We start from the raw sequence: 20,243 nt of genomic DNA, 5'->3' as shown, positions 1-20,243 counted from the left end.
CAAAGCCATTTTCATTGCCTCATGCTTTTGTTGGGGGATACGGTTCTATCCTGAGGACCGTACAGTAAGACGGTGTTACGGTTTTTGTTGTTGTAACTGTTAACAAATAAGAGACAAATAAGGGAAGGGAGGGCCAATGTGAAACCAACACTGGTGCCAAAATCATCATGTTGACATCAACCTCATCATGATGGCATCAAGACTGTGACAGCCGTGGACCAGATGACTCTCCAAGGTTCCCTCCAGCCCAGGATTAACATCTGTGTTGGGCTCACCACACGCAAGAACCCTCACAAGACTTGGTGGGTATCTGCTTATGGAGGAAATGTAACCAGCTGGGTCCTGACACAAAGAGAAGTTTCCTACTTTTGGTACACTGATTAAGAGAATAAAATAATAGAAACTGAAGCAAAAAGCTACTGTCATCTCTGGATCAGAATTTGTGGCCCCTGTCCCAGCAGGCAATCTTACCTCCTGAGACCCCAGGTCCCCGTCCTCACTGGGTAACTTGGAATGCAGGGAATCACATTAAAAGTGACCCGGTCCTGTACCTTAACAGGAGAAGCAGCACGGCGTAGTTGAGACAACATAAGCCTAGAAGTCAAAAGGGCATGGGTTCTAATCTCGGCTCGGCCAACTCTCTGCTGTGTGACCTTGGATAAGTCACTTTACTTCCGTGGGCCTCAGTTCCCTCTTCAGTAAAATGGGGATTGTGACTGTGAGCCCTACGTTAGACAGGGACTGTGCACAACCTGATTTGCTTGTGTCTACCCCAGTGCTTAGTAAAGTGCCTGGTACATAGTAAGCGCTTAACAAATACCGTTATTATTACTGCTTCAGTATCACTTTGCAGTGAATTATAAATAAATGCCAATAAATACCACCGATGATGACGTTAATGATCTAATGTCTTTCTCCCCCTCTAGGCTGTTAACTTGTTGTGAACAGGAAAGAATGGGTCTACCAACAGTTGTACTGTACTCTCCCAAGCGTTTAGTAATCTCCACACATTAAGCACTCAACAAATAACCACTGATTGATGGATTTGGGGCCCAGCTATCCCCAGAAAACTCCCATCATTAGAAACATTTTTCTTCATTTTATTTTCCCAACTTGGCTCAAAACACACAACCAGCAGCTAACTCAGAAGACAGCACTGTATCTTCCCGGCCCGTCTCAGTCACGGCAAAAGGTTTACCTTGTCATAATAGTATCTGAGGGCTCTGCTCAGTTTGTCGTAATTCATATTTGTTTTATTTTTTCGTAGTCCCCACAGCTTGGCCACCTCTTCCGCTTTGAGTAGCTTGAACTCGCCATCATTTGATGTCCAACAGATCAAGTGCTCATGTTTCTGATCGAGCAGTAACTGCAACAGGAACTGCCACAGTGTGATTGCACTCTCCATACCTGCAAGGGACGAGAAAGCTCAGGTGAGCGACAGCAGCCAAACCCCAGCACCCTCAGGCTCCAACAACGCTCTCGGATACAGCCTTGATGTTGATGATGGTGGTAGCGGTATTTATTGAGCAAGGTACTATGTGCCAAGCACCGTACATAGTAAGCGCTCAATAAATACGATTGATGTACTACTGGGGTGAATGCAAGATCATAACATCGGACACAGCCCCTGTCCCACACACAGCTTAAGGGAGAGGGGAGATCAGGTATTTTAACCCTATTTTACAGATGAGGAAACTGGCTCAGAGAAGTTAAGTGACTTGCCCAAGGTCACACACTGTAAGCGAGTGGCAGAGCTAGGACTAGAATCCTGGTCTGACTCCCAGTTGTATGTTCTTTTCACTAGGTCATGCAGGCCTTCCCTGGGAACCTGGAAGAATGTGCAAGCATCACCTGGCAAAAGTTAACTATTACGAATAAATACAACAAAGGTAAGACTTACACAAAGGCAACCTAGTAATTGCTGAGAAAATGTTTACTTTCATTAGTTTCCATTCTAAGCTATTAGGACATCCAAAATTGAAGTTTTAATTAGATTATTGTCCTGAGATCTCAAATGCTTCCAAGCCCTTGACCATCTAAAGGATTAACCTGACTTTCAATGCTGATTATCACTCCTTTACCAAAATAAAAATAAAAATTGTAATCACACTCAAATGCTTACAATGTTCTACTGCAAGGAACTAGAAAGTACACAGACAGTGTCTCTGAAAGAGGCATTCCTGACGCTGGAGAGGGTGTGGGGGTGTAGGGGTTTGGGGGTGACAGGCACACTGGAAAATGTTCACAGTGAAAATGAATCAGAATAGTGAATTATAATGGATAAAGAGGAATCATCAAACTGTTATAGCAACAAAAACTGTAACGGTGCCTTGCTATATGGTCCTCAGGCAACTCAGAGTTCCGGACACACAGATCTGTGTGGAAAACTAACCCAAGCTGTTCATGTTCTGAGATCTGGAAAGCAGGCTGCAGATCCCGGGGCTCAGATCCCGGGGCTCGGGATGCACTCCAGTCCTGAGGTGGGGTGAGGCTCCTCCCCAGAGCTGGTGACAGGGATGGAGGGAACAGTAGTGAGAAAGGAGGTGAAGAGACAGGAGGAAGGGAGGGAGCAGAAGTGAGAAGCAGCATGGCGTAGTGAATAGAGCACAAGCCTGGGAATCAGAAGGTCATGGGTTCTTATTCCGGCTCTGCCACTTGTCTGCTGTGTGATCTTGGGCAGGTCAACTCACTTCTCTGGGCCTCGATTACCTCTCTGTAAAATGGGGCTTGAGACTGTGAGCCCCATTTGGGACAGGGACTGTGTCCAACCCGCTCTGCTTGTATCCTCCCCGGTGCTTAGTACAATGCCTGTCACATAGTTAAGTGCTTAACAAATACCATAATTAGTAGTAGTAGTACTAGTAGTAGTAGTAGTAGTGAGAAAGGGAGGGGGTGGTAGAGACGGGGCAGGAGTGAGGAAGAGAGGGAGGGGGCAGCATCAGCGGAGAGTGGTGAGGGAGGAAAGGAGGGGGCAGAAGTGAGAAAAAGAGGGAACCCTAGGGAGGAAGAGAGGGGGCTTGTGGCACGGAGCAGTTTGGAGGATGAGGGGCCGATCTCAGATCCCTTATGCCAGAGGAGACCCAGTCTGAGTGACGGCCCCCCACCCCACTCTGGGCAGGGGGCAGCGATGGAAGGAGTGGCTTGGGAGGCCACCAGGCGTTATAGGAGAGGGGAATGCAATCCTCTCACAAGTCCCTCGGGAACCCCACTTTGAGAAACTCCAGACTGGAACAATAGTTTCCCTAGCTGCAATAAATCTGAGGCGTATTCTCAAACAGAAATGCCACACTTAAAAGGCCAGGCAAGACCCTTCCCAATGTCAGGCGTCTGATGGTTTTTCCAGCAGTTTACCCAAGGAAATCACTGCTTCCTGTCACTCAGCCCCCAATCCATGCAGGATGCTAAATTAGAAAAGAGGTATTAGATTGAGTGTTTTAACTTTGAATTTTAGTGGTTTAAAAAAAAAAAGCTGGATTTAGCAGTCCCTGGATAGAAAACACAATAGGTTCCTGTAAACCGTCTTAAATCAAAATGTTCCATTTCGGAACCAATTTTTCCATGAGGAGCAAAGTTACAAATGGGGATTGACAACCCTATATTACCAAAATTACCCAGAATGGTGTGCTCAGTGGAAATTTCAGGGGGCCATATGCTGGGAGGCAAGAGCTGAGGTACCCCCACTTCTCACATGACCAGACAGCAGTGTGTGGGATGAGGTGGCTCACGTCACCGCACAGTGCCAGCCAAGAGCCACAGCAAGGGGCATCTAAGGGCCCCCTGATAGTTCACCCAGCCACTCAGGGCCACTCACCCTGGGCCTGGGTAGCCTCTGGTGGCCCTGGGAGAGTGGGCTTAGGGGGCTTGGACTCTGAGGGCATCCAGAGTGGATGCAGATACCCCCCAGGCGTGGCGATGGAGATGGCAGGGCAACCCAACTTCCCAGCCCAACCCCTGCTGTGCCCACCAAGCTCAGTGGAGGGGGACGCCAGACAACTCACACTTTGAAAACCCCCACGGGTGGCAGAAAATTCTGCTCAGCCATCAGGCTGATTTGGCCTCCTTTGATAGATTCTAAGGGCCTTAATGATAATAACTGTGGTACTTGTTATGCGCTTGCTATGTGCCAGGCACTGTTCTAAGCACTGGAGTGGATAGAAGCAGGTACTGTGTCTACCACCTCTATTGTACTCTATACTCTCCCAAGTGCTTCGTACAGTGCTCTGCACACAGTAAGCACTCAATAAATACCACTGATTGAGGGGGCTGTGCCACTTTCTCCCCTCAGCATAGCTGGGTCATCTCACTTCTGGCTCCTCTCATCCCTAGCCTGAGGACAGAAGTGCACTGACTCTATAGTTTCCTCCCAAGCCAAACAATGCCCCCACCACCACTGCCCACCCATCTGGCCTGTGCCATTACACCCCCATATACACATCCCAGCCCAGATCTCAGGGATGGATGTTTTTTATTTTGGGAGGCAGCAAGAGAGATGAGGGGGATGGAGAACAACTAAGAAAGGGAACAAAGACACCCGCCAAATGTGCTGAATATCAAAGGGAAAGCTGTGCATGTGTGGGGCCATCTACAATACAGCCTAGTCTGGGGTGCCATCTTAAGGATGTCCCCAACGGTGACCACCTTGAATGTGACAGGGCACCCTCGAGCTGACTAAAGCAACAGCTTCCTCGCTTGCTCTCTTACGTCTGCTAATACCACTAGAGTGATGTATCTGTGTTGAGTGAGTGAGTGTGTATGATAGGGTAGCCAACTTTTACTTCAGCAGAAATAAAATGGATATGCCAGCTCTCACCGGTATCCCCATCGGGCGATCGGATAACCCCCCCAACCCCAACCTCCGAAACCCTTGGTTTTTCCCACTCATACCCCCTATGCCCTTTTCAAACTTCCTTCCTTTTTTCCCATCATGGCTTTTCAACTTGTCTCCCCATCTCCCTGAAACTCCTATGCTCCCCTGCCCAAACACTGAAGCCTGGGCCATAAAGGAGGCTAATACTGGAAAGTTAAAACCAATGTCCTGTAAAGCTGAACATTTGTACATGACATTCATCTTAACCAAAATTGCTTCCCACCAAGAACCCGTTGTCTTCTGGAAAGTTGGTCTTAAAGTACCTGGCTTGATCTTCATCTTAAAGTGTGCGAGATTTTGGTGATACCTAAAGAAAATGGGTCCGGTGTTCTCTTCTTGAATGACGGGAGTTTCACAAGCTAATGGGAAAGTGCTGTTTATCATCTGTAGAGTATTTTATTTGTGTCTCCTGAGTGGGCTGTACTCTCTGGAACTTGTGTACAGTAATCACTCACTCACAAATGCTCACCCAGTTACAAGAAAAGCTTTTCAGGACAGGGCCCAAAATGCCTGCCATTCCACTGGTGGTGTAAATATAAAGCTAGGACTGCCCAGTATCAACAAAAGCCACGCTGGAGTAGGTATTGTGGGAGCTCCAGGGGGCAGTTGGCAGTTCATTCATGGGGGCAGAGAGAAGGTTAAAAGACCAGAATTACCTGCTGCTTTAGTAGTTTATAATAATGATAATTATGGTGTTTGTTAAGCACTTACTAGGTGGCAGGCACTGTACTAAGCTCTGGGGTGGACACGAGCAAATTGGGTAGGACACAGTCCCTGTCCCACGGGGGGCCCACAGTCTCAATCCCCATTTTATAGATGAGGCAACTGAAGCACAGAGAAGTTAAATGAACAGTTCCACTCCTTGAACAGTTCCGCTCCTTAAACCGCCCCCTCTAACCTGAGAGTTTAAGGAAGTCGAACAGGTTAATGAGCAGAACTAGATTCAATCAATGGAATTTCCTGTGTGCAGAGCACTCTACTAAGCACTTGGGAGAGTACATTTGAGTTGATGGACATCATCCCTGCCCTCAGGGAGCTTACAATCTAATGGGGGAGACAGACACTGAAATAGAGGTAAGGGAAGCAGCAGAGAATACGGATATATATGTACAGAAGTGTTATGGGGCTGGGGGTGGGGTGAGTAACGGAGTCCTTAAGGAGTATCATCCTCGCCATCATCATCATCAGTAGCTTTATCGAGCACTTACTGTGTGCACTAAAACCTTGAGGAAAAAGCAACAGAATAGACCCTATCGCTGCCAACCCTGTCCTTGAGGAGGTTATGATCTACTATGGGAGACAGGGAATCTACCAAAGAAGAAAGGCAGATCCACTCTTGAACCCCTGAGTCCTTCAGGCCACAAGAAGCCAGCTTGCTCAAAGCTGCCCCACTCCCTCATTGTTGGAAACAGGAGAGAAGGAAGGGAGGCAGGAAGATCCACCAGGGAGCTCTGCTCTGGGGGGCTGTGCCCCTCGCCAACAGGGGCGGGACATGGAAACAGCAGCCCCTTCCATCTGGAGGCTCCAGGAGACCACCCACCTTGCCCTCCCCTAAAACTAGCTGTTTCCATTACACAGAAAATGCATTGCAAATGTGTCTTTCCCTAGATTGTCACCGAGCATGCTAACAGTCGCTCGTTATTTCGTTGCTACGAACAAGATTGTCCATGAGCTTTCAAATGCTATTGAACAATGCCATCCGCAGAGTTCAAGAGCAAATGGCTCAGAGAATGAGGTAGTCCCTGTTTAGATAAGTGGGTTGGAGGACTGAAGTGAAACGGGTTCTGAGTCTGGGGAGGAAATGAGGGAGACAAGGGGAGTGACCTAACCATCACCCCAATTGGCAGTAATAATCAGCCTAATGATGATTATGCCATTAAAAAAATGATGACAGTGATGATGATGATGGATGAGACCTCAGTCCAGACCAAAGATTTCAGGTCTGGGAATGTGCAGGACAAAACGGCTCCTGGAACAGTAAAAGTGATTCATGTAGCACCTCTTGCTCTCTCTTGTCTCTGCCAGTGGTGTTCCCGCTGGGACCGTGAAAGAAACAAGTGAGCAGTATCCATTTCCGGACCAAGTGAGCACAACACAGTGCCAATGCAGTGCCGTAGCATCATATTCCAGCAGAAAGTTGCCAAGGTAGCCGCTTTGGTCTTGGCTGCCCACATTAGCCAGATATTTGCAGGATCCTTGCTGAGCCCATCCACTGCGCAAAAAACTCTAGGTCGCTCTCTAATCAGAAACCATCACCACTGATGGCCTAGTCCGGCAGGCATTCTCCTACTGCTGGCTGTTTCATTCCCTGAAAAGGCAGGGAGGTGTGGATTAGACCTAATGAGGATTAAACCTAATGACAGGCTAACAAGCAAGCCTGAGGACCAAGAGTGAATGGAGATGGAGCTACCACAAGGAAATGTGGGACCACCCGCCCATAGTAGCCCAGGATTAGTGTGCTGCTCCCATTTTGGTTGATTCATTCATTCAGTCAGTCAGTCGTATTTATTGAGTGCTTACTGTGTGCAGAGCACTGTACTAAGCGCTTGGGAAAGTACATACGGATTCCACCGGGCCTTGGAGTACCCACATATGATCAGATCCCCCCACAACCACAACTCCCCTAGATCCTGCTTCCTCTGTTCACTAAACAGCGTGGCTCAGTGGAAAAAGCAAGGGCTTGGGAGTCAGAGGTCATGGGTTCGAATCCCTGCTCTGCCACTTGTCAGCTGTGTGACCTTGGGCAAGCCACTTGCCTTCCTTGTGCCTCAGTTACCTCATCTGTAAAATGGGGAAGAAGACTGTGAGCCCCACGTGGGACAACCTGATCACCTTGTAACCCCCCCAGCGCTTAGAACAGTGTTTTAAACATAGTAAGTGCTTTACAAATACCATTATTATTAGTATTATCATTATTACCCACTAACTCTGCCAAATTGCTTGTAAGACATGAAATTCATTCTACTCATCGCCTCGCTGTTGGGGTCATGGACAAATATCCATTCACGATACATAGCCATGGCCAGTCTATTCCCCAGATAACCCAAGTCATTGCTGGAGTGGCACCAAGATAACAACTAACAATAATAATAATGGTATTTGTTAAGTGCTTACTACGTGCCAAGCACTTTATTAAAGTGCTGAAATGGATACAAGCAAATCGGGTTGAAGAGAGTCCCTGTCCCACGTGGAGCTCACAGTTTCAATCCCCATTTTACAGATGAGGTAACTGAGGCCCAGAGAAGTGAAGTGACTTGCTAAGGTCACACAGTAGATATGTGGCAGAGCCGCGATTAGAATCCATGGCCTTCTGACTCCCAAGCCTGTGCTATATCCACTGTACTATGCTGCTTCTCTACAACTGGTCACCTTTGATCCACTGACACCTCTCGTCTCAAACTTTTAAAATAAAACAACCACACACTGTTGCCCTGCATTAGGAGCTGCACATTATCAAGGAGGAAAGCTGTGAACATTCCCACGCACAGCTCCTCCTCCATCCAATCACTCCCTGTTCTGCACTCAGGTGAATGGGAGAAGCCCCTAGGGAGGGAAAGTTTGCCAAAGGAGAGAGGAGAGAGCACTAGATGTGAGTTGTTCACCTCTTGCTTCATCCCATTTGAGTCACAAAACCAGGTTTTTACCTGGAATTAAAAGGACAAAACAGGTGAGTTAGGGCGATAAAAAAAACCTCTCCACTTGACATGACAAAAAATCTTAAGGGGGAATCTACCAAAAACGTGTAGCTCCCTGTTTGGTCATTAAATAATTTTCTCTAGATTAACCCACACTCCTTTTCTTCCAATAAATAATACTTTTTATTCGTACAGCACTTTCATTTTTTTTTTTTACCCAAGCACTGTCACATTGTTTTACTTTATCCTCGCAAAATCCCTGTGAGTTGGGAGGGGCGGGTATTATTATCCTCCTTTTTCAGCTGAGAAAACCGAAGCACAGAATCAGCTAGGTGATTTGCCCCAGATCACATAACAGATCCGTGGCAGAGCCAGGACTAAAGTCCAGTCTTCAGTCTCCCACTCCCTTATGCATTCCTCCACTCAGATTATAAGTTTTAGCTGATGGTACTTGGTCATAATCCTTGGGAAATCCTAAAAGAGGGCTGGTTAAGGCGGGAGGAATGCCACTTGCATCATGGAATTACTTCCATGGGGACTGTCAGGGTGTCTTGTTTGGCGTCTACCACAAGATGGCACAAAGCTTCTTATCAACAAAGTTGTGCCTCAATACTGCCACATAATTAGGTTTCAGCATTTCTTTTATTAATAATAATAATAATAATAATAATGGCATTTATTAAGCGCTTACTATGTGCAAAGCACGCTTCTAAGCACTGGGGAGGTTACAAGGTGATCAGGTTGTCCCACATGGGGCTCACAGTCTTAACCCCCATTTTACAGATGAGGTAACTGAGGCACAGAGAAGTTAAGTGACGTGTCCAAGTCACACAGCTGACCATTGGCGGAGTCGGGATTTGAACCCATGACCTCTGACTCCAAAGCCCAGGCTCTTTCCATTGAGCCACGCTGCTTCTCTAATTCCCATTTCTCAGGATTTTAAGGACCTGTATCAATTTTGGGGGGTGGGGGGGGGGGTTCCTCTTCTGAGGAAGTAAAATATTCCTCCCTGTGATTTTACTATGTGACGTTGCATAACCTTTTCTAAAGGCGATTTGTGGCTACAAAAGAAACTGCCTTAATTCAGTGTGTAGTTAGCAATGAATGGTGTTTATGGAAAAAGGACCACACTTTCATTTCGCTCTTCCCACATACCTAGAGCCTCCCCTAATCGACCATTAACTCCTTGAGGGCAGGAATTATGTCTACCAACTCTCCCCACACAGTAAGTGCTCCATGAAAATAACTGATTGGCCTAGAAACCTGCAATCAATCAATCAATCAATCTTACTTATTGAGTGCTTACTGTGTGCAAAGCACTGTACTAATCGCTTGGGAAGTACAAGTTGGCAACATATAGAGACAGTCCCTACCCAACAGTGGGCTGCATGGATATGTTCCTCATTTGATTCCTGAGAATTCATTCATTCAATCAATCGATCGTATTTATTGAGCGCTTACTGTGTGCAGAGCACTGTACTAAGCACTTGGGAAGTACAAGTTGGCAACATATAGAGACAATCCCTACCCAACAGTGGGCTCACAGTCTAGAAGACAATCAATCTAGACAATCAGTCTAGAAGACACAGTCAATCGTTCATTCAATTGTATTTATTGAGCGCTTATTGTGTGCAGTGCACTGTACTAAGCAATTTTGGGAGGACATGCTGGTATTCATTCTTACTTTATACTTTGAAATTTGAATTCATCTACCCTGAGTTTCTTCACTCCAGTGGTACTATCATCCTAGAGAAAAGAAGCCATCCTAAACTATAAAACAAATTCATATTTGAATATATGAAAATTTAAGGTCAGACAATTGAGAAGGGGGCTTGTTCAGGTAGAGTCGACTGGGAATAGCTGTATGGCCATTCATAAATGAAAATTAATCTGAATCCCAGTCACTGATTTGTGTGGCTAACCACTGCCTAATCATCCACGTTTCTAACCCCAAATTATCTTTTACATTTTTTAAACAAAATAATCATTAGCATTTTATTGGCTCAGGCCAATACACTGATGGATATTTTAGACACAGTAGTACACTTCAGAAAAGAAAGTCTCTTTGGAGTGGAAACATTAAAAGCGCAAAAACACTTCAGAACTCTTAAACCTTTTGTTTTTAGAAATTCGGCTCCAAAATTTTCTAGAGCTAATGCTTGAAAGCAAGTTCCACTGGAGGAAAAACTGAACTGCTTTTTATACAATACTGACAGCTTCTGCAATGACAACGCCTATGCTTCTAGCAATGAATCTGTTTTTACCAAAAGCACAGATACATCTTTTTCGAGTATACATTTTCTCCGATTCATTAACAGTTTGAAACAGGAAGTTTCCTGGGATCGTCATCAACGTCTGTGTTGGTGGTTTGATTTTGGAAGCGTACATGGCTGGCCAATTAACCGTCACCAAAATTATCTATCAAATCTTTCTTATGAGCGGTCAGTGTTACCCCAGAAACTGCTACCACAACTTACCACAACTAGCTGGATGAAGCAGGCTAGGGATGGGCTAGTTTCAGCTGTGGGCAGCTGTTGGAATGAGCCAAAATGCTTTCCCCCTTAGAACATCAACCATGGATGCTGGCCCCTCCTGCCACCTCTCTCCCCTTCGCCTCATAATGCTATTGCGTAGGTACGCGTCACAGATGAGGAGAATCCACTTCGGTCAGTCAACCAACAGTATTTATTTAACGCTTACTCTGTACAGACCACAATATTAAGCACTTGTTTGAAAACAATAGAGCCAGTACACATTATGCCTGCCCTCAAGGAGCTTAAAATCTAGCAAGGAAGACAAACGCTAAAATAGAATACAGGTGGAGGAAAGCAACAGAGTTTAAAGCCATATACACTACCGTGGGAAGAGGAGTGAGTACCCAAGTCCTGAGGTGATGCAGAAGTGCTGAACAGGCAGTAATGGAGGGGCCGGTGGGGAATGGCCTCAGTCTGGAGCCTTCCCAGACTGAGCCCCTTCCTTCCTCTCCTCTCCATCCCCCCACCATCTTACCTCCTTCCCTTCCCCACAGCACCTGTATATATGTATATATGTTTGTACATATTTATTACTCTATTTATTTATTTGTTTTACTTGTACATATCTATTCTATTTATTTTATTTTGTTAGTATGTTTGGTTTGGTCCCTTCTCTCCTTCTACTGCCCAGCCCGCACCCTCCGCTCCTCCACCACTAATCTCCTCACTGTACCTCGCTCTCGCCTGTCCCGCCATCGACCCCCGGCCCACGTCATCCCCCGGGCCTGGAATGCCCTCCCTCTGCCCATCCGCCAAGCTAGCTCTCTTCCTCCCTTCAAGGCCCTGCTGAGAGCTCACCTCCTCCAGGAGGCCTTCCCAGACTGAGCCCCTTCTTTCCTCTCCCCCTCGTCCCCCTCTCCATCCCCCCGTCTTACCTCCTTCCCTTCCCCACAGCACCTGTATATATGTATATATGGTTGTACATATTTATTACTCTATTTATTTATTCATTTATTTATTTTACTTGTACATTTCTATCCTACTTATTTTATTTTGTTGGTATGTTTGGTTCTGTTCTCTGTCTCCCCCTTTTAGACTGTGAGCCCACTGTTGGGTAGGGACTGTCTCTATGTGATGCCAATTTGTACTTCCCAAGCGCTTAGTACAGTGCTCTGCACATAGTAAGCGCTCAATAAATATGACTGATTGATTGATTGATTGATTGATTGATTTTGTTCTCTGTCTCCCCCTTTTTAGACTGCGAGCCCACTGTTGGGTAGGGACTGTCTCTATATGTTGCCAACTTGTACTTACCAAGCGCTTAGTACAGTGCTCTGCACACAGTAAGCATTCAATAAATACGATTGATTGATTGATTGATTGAATAGGGTGAGGATATGAGATTAATTAGAGAAAGCCGCCTGGAGAGGTCATGTCATGAGGGTTTTGAAGATGGGAAGAGCAGAAGACTGCTAGGCATGAAGAGTGAGAGAGTTCCAGGCAGAGGGGAAGTCATGAGCAAGAGGCAAGCAGGGAGAGAGACAAGAACAAAGCAGACTGAGTAGTGTGGACCAAGAAAGTAAAGGGCACAAGCTGGGGTGTAGAAAGAAAAGGGCGGATAAGTGGCGGGGAGAGAACCGATTGTATACTTCACTCTGCTCCTCTAACGCCAACCTACTCTCTGTACCTCGATCTCATCTATGCCACTAACGACCCTTTACCCACATCCTTCCTCAGGCCTGGCACTCCCTCCTCTATAACTGACAGTCCACCATTCTCCTCACTTTCAAAACCCTCCTAAAATCACATCTCCACCATGAGGCCACCCCTGACTAAGCCATCATTTTCCCTATCCACCGTTCTCTCGCTGTTGACTATGCACTTGGCTATGTACCCCTCAAGTACTTTGATATCCATGCCCACAGCATTTATGTAAATATCCCTATACTATTTCCCCTTTCTGAAATTTATTTTGAATTGTAGACTTCAAGCTCCTCGTGGGCAGGAATCGCTTTTACCAACTCTATTATACGGTGGCGCTTGGAACAGTGCTTGGCACATAGTAAGCACTTAACAAATACCATTATTATTTTAATATTACTATCTTCCCAAACACTTAGTACACAGTAAGTGCTCAATACACAGCCACTGACTGACTAGTTGGAGCCAACGGTCTGGAGTTTCTGCTTGATGTGGAGAGGAATAGACAATCACTGAAGGTTTTTGAGGAGTGGGAAGCTATGTGCAAATGATCTGAGCAGGAGCGTGAAGTTCAGACTGGAGAGAGGAGAGACTGGAAGCACAGAGGTCTGTGAGGAGGCTGATGCAGCAGACAAGACAGGATATTACAGGTTTGTGGGCCAGTGTAGTGACAGTTTGGATGAAGAGGAAGAGGTATTGTGAAGATAGAACTGACATGATTTGGTGACTGAATATGGGGATTGAGACACAGAGAGAAAGAGAGAGTGGGAGAGACAGAGACAGAGAGAGAGAAGACAAGGGATTACGCCAAAGTTGAGAGATGGGGATGGACAATAGTGGTGGAATCAACATCGATGGAAGCGATAGGAGAAAGATTTACTTTGGCTAAGCCTAGAGGAACAGGCTATGAGGACTGATTTGACTAATTACCAGAATTAAACTGTGAGCTTCTTAAAGCCAGAGACTATGTCTTGGATTTATTCTGTTTCTTCTCCCACTTCCTAGTTCACTGTTCTAAAACATAGGCCCTCAGAAAGCCCAGATTTCACCTGTAATTAAGTCATGGATCAACATCTTGCCCTTAAGAGCCATGGGGATTGGGAAGAGACAGCAATAATCCAGGACCCCGATCCCAATAGCAACTCTGGCAGAGAAGGCTCCTTTTGTCTCTCCCACTATTCATTCCTCTCATGGCTCCTAGATTCTGGGAACTAGAGTCAGGGAATTGACCACTTTCCTGAAAGGAATATTTTCCCTGCCCCCACTGGGAGTGAAGACCCGCTCTGAAGGTGGCAGGTGAGTGGTTTATGCCATGACAAAGACTGCGAGGGGCTCCTCCACAGAACGCTAATGGTTCTGTAGTCCAGCATATTCCAGCAGCGTGGCTGAGTGGAAAGAGCACAGGCTTTGGAGTCAGAGGTCATGGGTTCAAATCCCAGCTCTGCCACTTTTCAGCTGACTTGGGGCAAGTCACTTCACTTCTCTGGGCCTCAGTTCCCTCATCTGTAAAATGGGGATGAAGACTGTGAGCCCCATGTGGGACAACCTGATCACCTTGTAACCTCCCTGGCACTTAGGACAGTGCTTTGTACAAAGTAAGTGCTTAATAAATGCCATTATTGTTATTATTATTATAAACTCGTGTCACCCTGCTTTAAAGAAAAACACATTTGGAAATGATTGGCTTTGCTCAGCAGACTCTTACCCAAAGTGACAAGTTAGAATTATTGCAATGACAAAGTCTCTGAACCTTGATCTTGCTCTACAGCTCAGTCACAGGGTGCCTGCAAACAAATCAAGATATTCCTAGAACTCAGTTTCCCCATCTGCAAACTGGAAAAGAGACTGCTTGACTTCAATGCCATGGGGAGAGATAAGGAATGGATGACCATGAGGAAAACTAGGAATTCAAAGCGCACCATCCGTTCTAAATGACAATTAAGCTAACTGCCCAAATTTAAGGCAGCAGCAGCAGGTTACTGAGGACATGGGGGCAGGATTCATTCATTCATTCATTCATTTAGTCATATTTATTGAGCGCTTACTGGGTACAGAGCACTGTACTACATGCTTGGGAGGGTACAATATAATGGCAGACATATTGAATGAATATTCTCTGCCCACAACGAGCTTAAAGTCTAGAGCAGGGGGAGACAGACATTAATATAAATAAATGAATTACACATATGCATGTAAATGCTGTGGGGCTGGGAGAGGGAAAATACAAAAGGAGCAAGTCAGGGTGGTGCAGAAGGGAGTGGGAGAAGAGAAAAGGGGGGCTCAGTCAGGGAAGTCCTCTTGGAGGAGATGTGCCTTCAATATGACCTCATTAAGGATTTATTTGTCTCCTTTTACTTCAGGATCACTCTAAGCACAGACAGGAAGGCCCCAGGTCCACCAAACTGAGCCTATGTGACTAATCCTCCAGCTCGGTTCCCAAACAGAGTAGAAGAGGGAGAGATTAGGACCAGGAGAGCACTGTATCCTGGCTGGAGTCATCACAAAATACCCAGCTCTTCAATCACTCCATCTGGATTTTGAAAATTCTTGGGCAAAACTGTTATTGGAAGGCTACAAGAAAACGGGCAGGATTGATCAAAAGCAAATAAATTGTCACCAAGCACAGAAAATCCTGGCCAAAGAGGGCAGATTTTTCAATTCAAAATAAAGCATAAGTTCTTTTGTGAACAAGACAGCTATAAAAGTTTCACACTATGAAACCAGCCTGATTTCCTTCAGTCTCCCCAAAGACTCAGTTACAGTAAAGTACTTGCTCCACAGGCCAGAGACTTTTCTCCTTTAACAGATGTCTTTCTCCTTTCCAGACGACGCAGTCTGGAAACACCATGTGTACTTTCTTTATTATTGTTATTGTTGATGTTGTCCATTTTCTGCTTTTGGGCTCTAACTGTGGCTAAAAATCATGTTGCTCTGAGCAGAAAGATCCTGTACATTGTTAAGTTCTCCTTCTCGTTAACATTTGGCTTCCTCTATTTCTGCAGGTTGCAGGCAGGAAACTGGAAAATGGGCCACAGGAAACCTGGCCTCCTCCATCTGTCCCAGTTTGTACTTAACAGATCTGGTTCTATTTTGCCTCATATCTCAGGTTTGTTTAAACTCCCAACATGACACGGACAGTAGCACACAAACGAACACTACCATATGTTGCCAACTTGTGCTTCCCAAGCGCTTATGACAGTGCTCTGCACACAGTAAGCGCTCAATAAATAAAATTGAATGAATAAATGAATCCCCTTTAGGCAGGATGGTTTGGAATCTTTTGTCCTAACAACTCTACATTTACTATCATCAACAAGAGAGATATAGAGAGAGAATGATGAATAGATTCAGCCAAAGATTCTCATTCTGTGAAAGCTGAAATGACAATGAAATATTAATTCATTAAGCATGATAAAAAAAAACCAACAGTAAGTTTTATGGCAAAGATTATTTTGGGTCAAGACAAATTAACAACTGACAGGTCTTCAATCCTTTCAGTTTAATTTTATAGCTTTTCTGCAGTAGTAGACTACACTTTTTAAGGATCCCGCTTTTACCAGCTCAAAGACTTTTCTTTTTTAAATGGAAGCTTCGTTATTTAATTGGGAAATCTGTCGCTTCTCGAGTTTGAATTAGCCAAGTATTTTCTAACAACGTTATATCGTTGGACCCCAAAAGTGTATTTCTCTTCCTTCCTCCAAGCAAGAGATGTTAAAAGATAAGGCACAGTGGAATGGAGATCTTTTAGGGACCTGGGCTCTTCCCTGAGAAATAAACAACTGAACGCGTTTGACTTATTTCAGAAGGTCCTAAAACCCCTCAGGTCATCTGCACACACCTGCAGGAAGAGGACAGGAAAGAGAAATGTGAGCTTGCTGGGGCTCACTGGTGACGGAAGCGACAACAGGAAGGATAAGGCCCCCACATCCCTTTTCCTAGTCTCCCTTCCAGACTCTCAGTGAATGAAGGAATCTCCTCTTATGCCTTGTGTCCTACCTAATGGTGGAAGAGGGACTGTCAGAGGAAGGGCTGGGGGAGTAATAGTAATAGTAATGATGGCATTTATTAAGCGCTTACTATGTGCAAAGCACTGTTCTAAGCGCTGGGGAGATTACAAGGTGATCAGGTTGTCCCATGGGGGGCTCACAGTCTTCATCCCCATTTTCCTGATGAAGGAACTGAGGCCTAGAGAAGTGAAGTGACTTGCCCCAAGTCACCCGGCTGACAAGTGGCGGAGCCGGGATTTGAACTCCAAAGCCCGGGCTCTTTCCACTGCGCCACTATACGTGGAATAGTTTCAACCCCGTTGACAGATTAGCTTCTCACTAGCGTGGCACACTGGAAAGAGCAGGGGCTTGGGAGTCAGAGGCCATGGGTTCAAATCCCGACTCCGCCACTTGTCAGCTGTGTGACCTTGGGCAAGTCACTTAACTTCTCTGTGCCTCTGCGACCTCATCTGTAAAATGGGGATTAAGACTGTGAGCCCCACGTGGGACAACCTGATCACCTTGTATCATGCCCAGCGCTTAGAACAGTGCTTAGAGAAGCAGCGTGGCTCAGTAGGAAAGAGCATGCACTTTGGAGTCAGAGGTCATGGGTTCAAATCCCAGCTCCGCCAATTGTCAGCTGTGTGACTTTGGGCAAGTCACTTAACTTCTCTGTGCCTCAGTTACCTCATCTGGAAAATGGGGATTAAATCTGTGAGCCCCACGAGGGACAACCTGATCACCTTGTAACCTCCCCAGTGCTTAGAACAGTGCTCTGCACACAGTAAGCGCTTAATAAATGCCATTATTATTATTCTCATGAATGTGGCCAGAAGGCCAACTGACTCCCGGCCAGGCTGACTTACATGGCAAGTGCACCATTCTTGGAACATCAGTAGAACAATAATAATAATAATGATGGCATTTATTAAGCGCTTACTATGTGCCAAGCACTGTTCTAAGCGCCGGAGAGGTTAAAGGTGAGCAGATTGTCCCACGGGGGGCTCACGGTTTTAATCCCCATTTTCCAGATGAGGCAACTGAGGCACAGAGAAGTGAAGTGACTTGCCCCAAGTCACCCGGCTGACAAGTGGCGGAGCCGGGATTTGAACTCCAAAGCCCGGGCTCTTTCCACTGCGCCACTATAACATTCATTCATTCATTCATTCAATCGTATTTATTGAGCGCTTGCTGTGTGCAGAGCACTGTACTGAGCGCTTGGGAAGTACAAGTTGGCATAGTTTCAACCCGTTGACAGATTAGCTTCTCGCAAATGTGGCCAGAAGGCCAATTGAGAACCACCATGGTCTAGTGGAAAGAGTATACGCCTGGGAGTCAGAGGTTCTAATGCCAGCTCTGCCACTTATCTGTTGTGTGACCTTGGGCAAGTCACTTCACTTCCCTGTGCCTCAGTGACTTCATCTGCAAAATGGGGATTAAGACTGTTAGTCCCAAGAGAGACATGGACTGTGTCCAACCTAATTTTCTTGTATCCACCCCAGTGCTTTATACAGTGCCTGGTACATAGTAAGTGCTTAACCAATACTTTTAAGAGAAAGAGAAAGAAAGGTGGGGGAGGTGATTGAAGTCGGGCCTGGCAAAGAGGTCAGACCCTGAGAGGGACAGAATTGGGCCCTAAAATTTCTATCTGTATACGCTTGAGGGTTGAGCCCCACTATTAGGCAGACAGGAAGCTTTTGATGGGATACTTCCCCCTAAGCACAATTCGATGGAATGTGTTTTACAAAATAAACAGGCTCCCATGTTAAGTAATTAGCATCTACGCACCAGTTAATAACTTTTCAAAATACTTGCTGACTTGTGTAGAGTCGCTATTTGAGAAATCTCTCGTTGTAATTTGTTTAAAAATAAACCTTTTCTCACTGGAATTTAGCCTACTTCATCTGTGACTGAGTTGGTCCAGTATGATTCCGATTCAAGGCAGTAAATTCCGGCCCGTTCTTGCTCCAACAAATGGGTGGTAGTATCTACCGAAAGGGAAGGGACAAAACCTGCCCATTTGTACTTCCCAAGTGCTTAGTACAGTGCTCTGCACCCAGTAACCGCTCAATAAATATGATTGAATAAATGAATGAACCAAGACTGCAGTGATGCAAGACTGCTGGTGACAGAGAGCAGGGTTATCGTGGTCCTTCAGCGAAGCACTGCAGAACCCCTGCGTCGTAAAATAACAACCCAACATTTATCACCTCCAAAAAGTGGGATTTTTCTTTAAATTGAGACTACAGGAAGAAGAATCTTACTATCTCAGGTTTATTCCTCACCAAAAATGTTACAAGGACTGATACACAATATCTGTAGTAGGTAGTGTTTTAACCCTGGAAGCCCTCGTTTCATTTACTAAGTAAACCAAGAAAACACTAGGTGAAATTGAAAACAGTTTTTCAAGCAAACCTAAACTTTTTTTCTGTTAAATAACAATAGCAAGAGTTCCATACCCAGTGCATTTACCGTCGAGAGCACATTTTGCAGGGTACAAAATGATGGTGATTTTTCCACAACCAGAAACAGAAACATTTCCTGCCAGAGCATCCTCTAAGTTTTTCTATTGTGTTGAAACTGTAAAAACTTTCTAAATCAGGACTTCCTCCTATTATATTTTAGTGGCGTCTTTCTGGGAAGTGCAGTTTCAAGGCAAAAGGTAGGAATTCCTGCAGCACCACCCAGTGGAAACATCAGAAAAAGTTGTGTCTTTTGTGTTTTAAGGTTTTTTTTGTCTTTTAGTGTGTTTTTCTAAGGAAAAGGAAAAAAAGCTGCTATTCCCCCTATCTCACATTTTTAATTTCCTGGTTTTGTTGTTGTTGTTGTTTGCAAATAATGGCAGCTACTGATTTATTTAGGTTGGAAAAGCAGGCTTTCTTCCCCCAGGGGACTTCAATTATTTCTTTTCTCTCCTCCCCAACACACACACACACACACATCCACATGCACACCCATACTTTCACCCAGTCCTCCTCCTCATTGCGCCAAAAATGCATATTTTTGGACAAATCATTGCAGCCCTTTTCTGCTTTCCTTTGACACCAAAATCATGTCTCACTTCGGGAAACAATATTTTTATTACATTTCTAAAAAGACATTTTGTTAATGTGATTGGTGACAAGAAGAGACTCATTCAAGAATTCATTTTCTGTTGTTTTTAAAGGACATGTGTGCACTTTTATACTGAAAGTTCCAAACTATGCAGGTGAAATGTTACGAAGGGAGATTGGAGAATATCACTCTCTAGAAGGAGACTCTTGTGGGAAGGATCAGGTAGAGCCTGGTCAATAGGAAGGAGATGCTCAAGATTACTTCTATAATATATATATATATATGTGTGTGTGTGTGTGTGTGTGTATAATAAGTATAATATTATTATCTCTAATATTTTTATGGAATTTTTAGGCACTTACTATGTGTCAAGCACCATTTACTAAGCACTTACTGTGTGCAGAGTACTGAACTGAGACCTGAGAGAGAATACCCTGGTGGGAATTAGACACAGTCCCTGTCCCTAGGGGGGCTCACAATCTATACAAAAGAGGACCCTTTTTTTAATAGTATTTGTTAAAGTATT

The 20,243-nt window shown here is 45.2% G+C and overlaps 1 protein-coding gene across 5 annotated transcripts in view; it reads right to left on the bottom strand.

Moving 5' to 3' along the window:
- Window positions 1-20,243, bottom strand: part of ELK3 (ETS transcription factor ELK3) — a 62,831-nt gene that overhangs the window by 29,453 nt on the left and 13,135 nt on the right. The window contains exons 1-3 of one of the 5 annotated variants that reach the window (XM_038756896.1): window positions 8,470-8,511; window positions 6,867-7,175; window positions 1,199-1,407 (exon numbers count right to left, since the gene is read on the bottom strand). In XM_038756896.1, the coding sequence (XP_038612824.1) occupies window positions 1,199-1,407; window positions 6,867-7,041 (384 nt within the window). In that variant the 5' untranslated portion in view covers window positions 7,042-7,175; window positions 8,470-8,511. Of the gene's footprint in view, window positions 1-1,198; window positions 1,408-2,392; window positions 2,468-6,866; window positions 7,176-8,469; window positions 8,512-10,979; window positions 11,060-20,243 lie in introns of those variants that run through there. The other 4 variants (XM_038756899.1, XM_038756900.1, XM_038756897.1 and 1 more) reach the window with 4 other exon arrangements.

This window comes from Tachyglossus aculeatus, chromosome 14, assembly GCF_015852505.1.
Source record: "Tachyglossus aculeatus isolate mTacAcu1 chromosome 14, mTacAcu1.pri, whole genome shotgun sequence".
Taxonomy (NCBI): Eukaryota; Metazoa; Chordata; class Mammalia; order Monotremata; family Tachyglossidae; genus Tachyglossus; species Tachyglossus aculeatus.
This window is presented reverse-complemented; position numbering and strand designations above follow the sequence as displayed.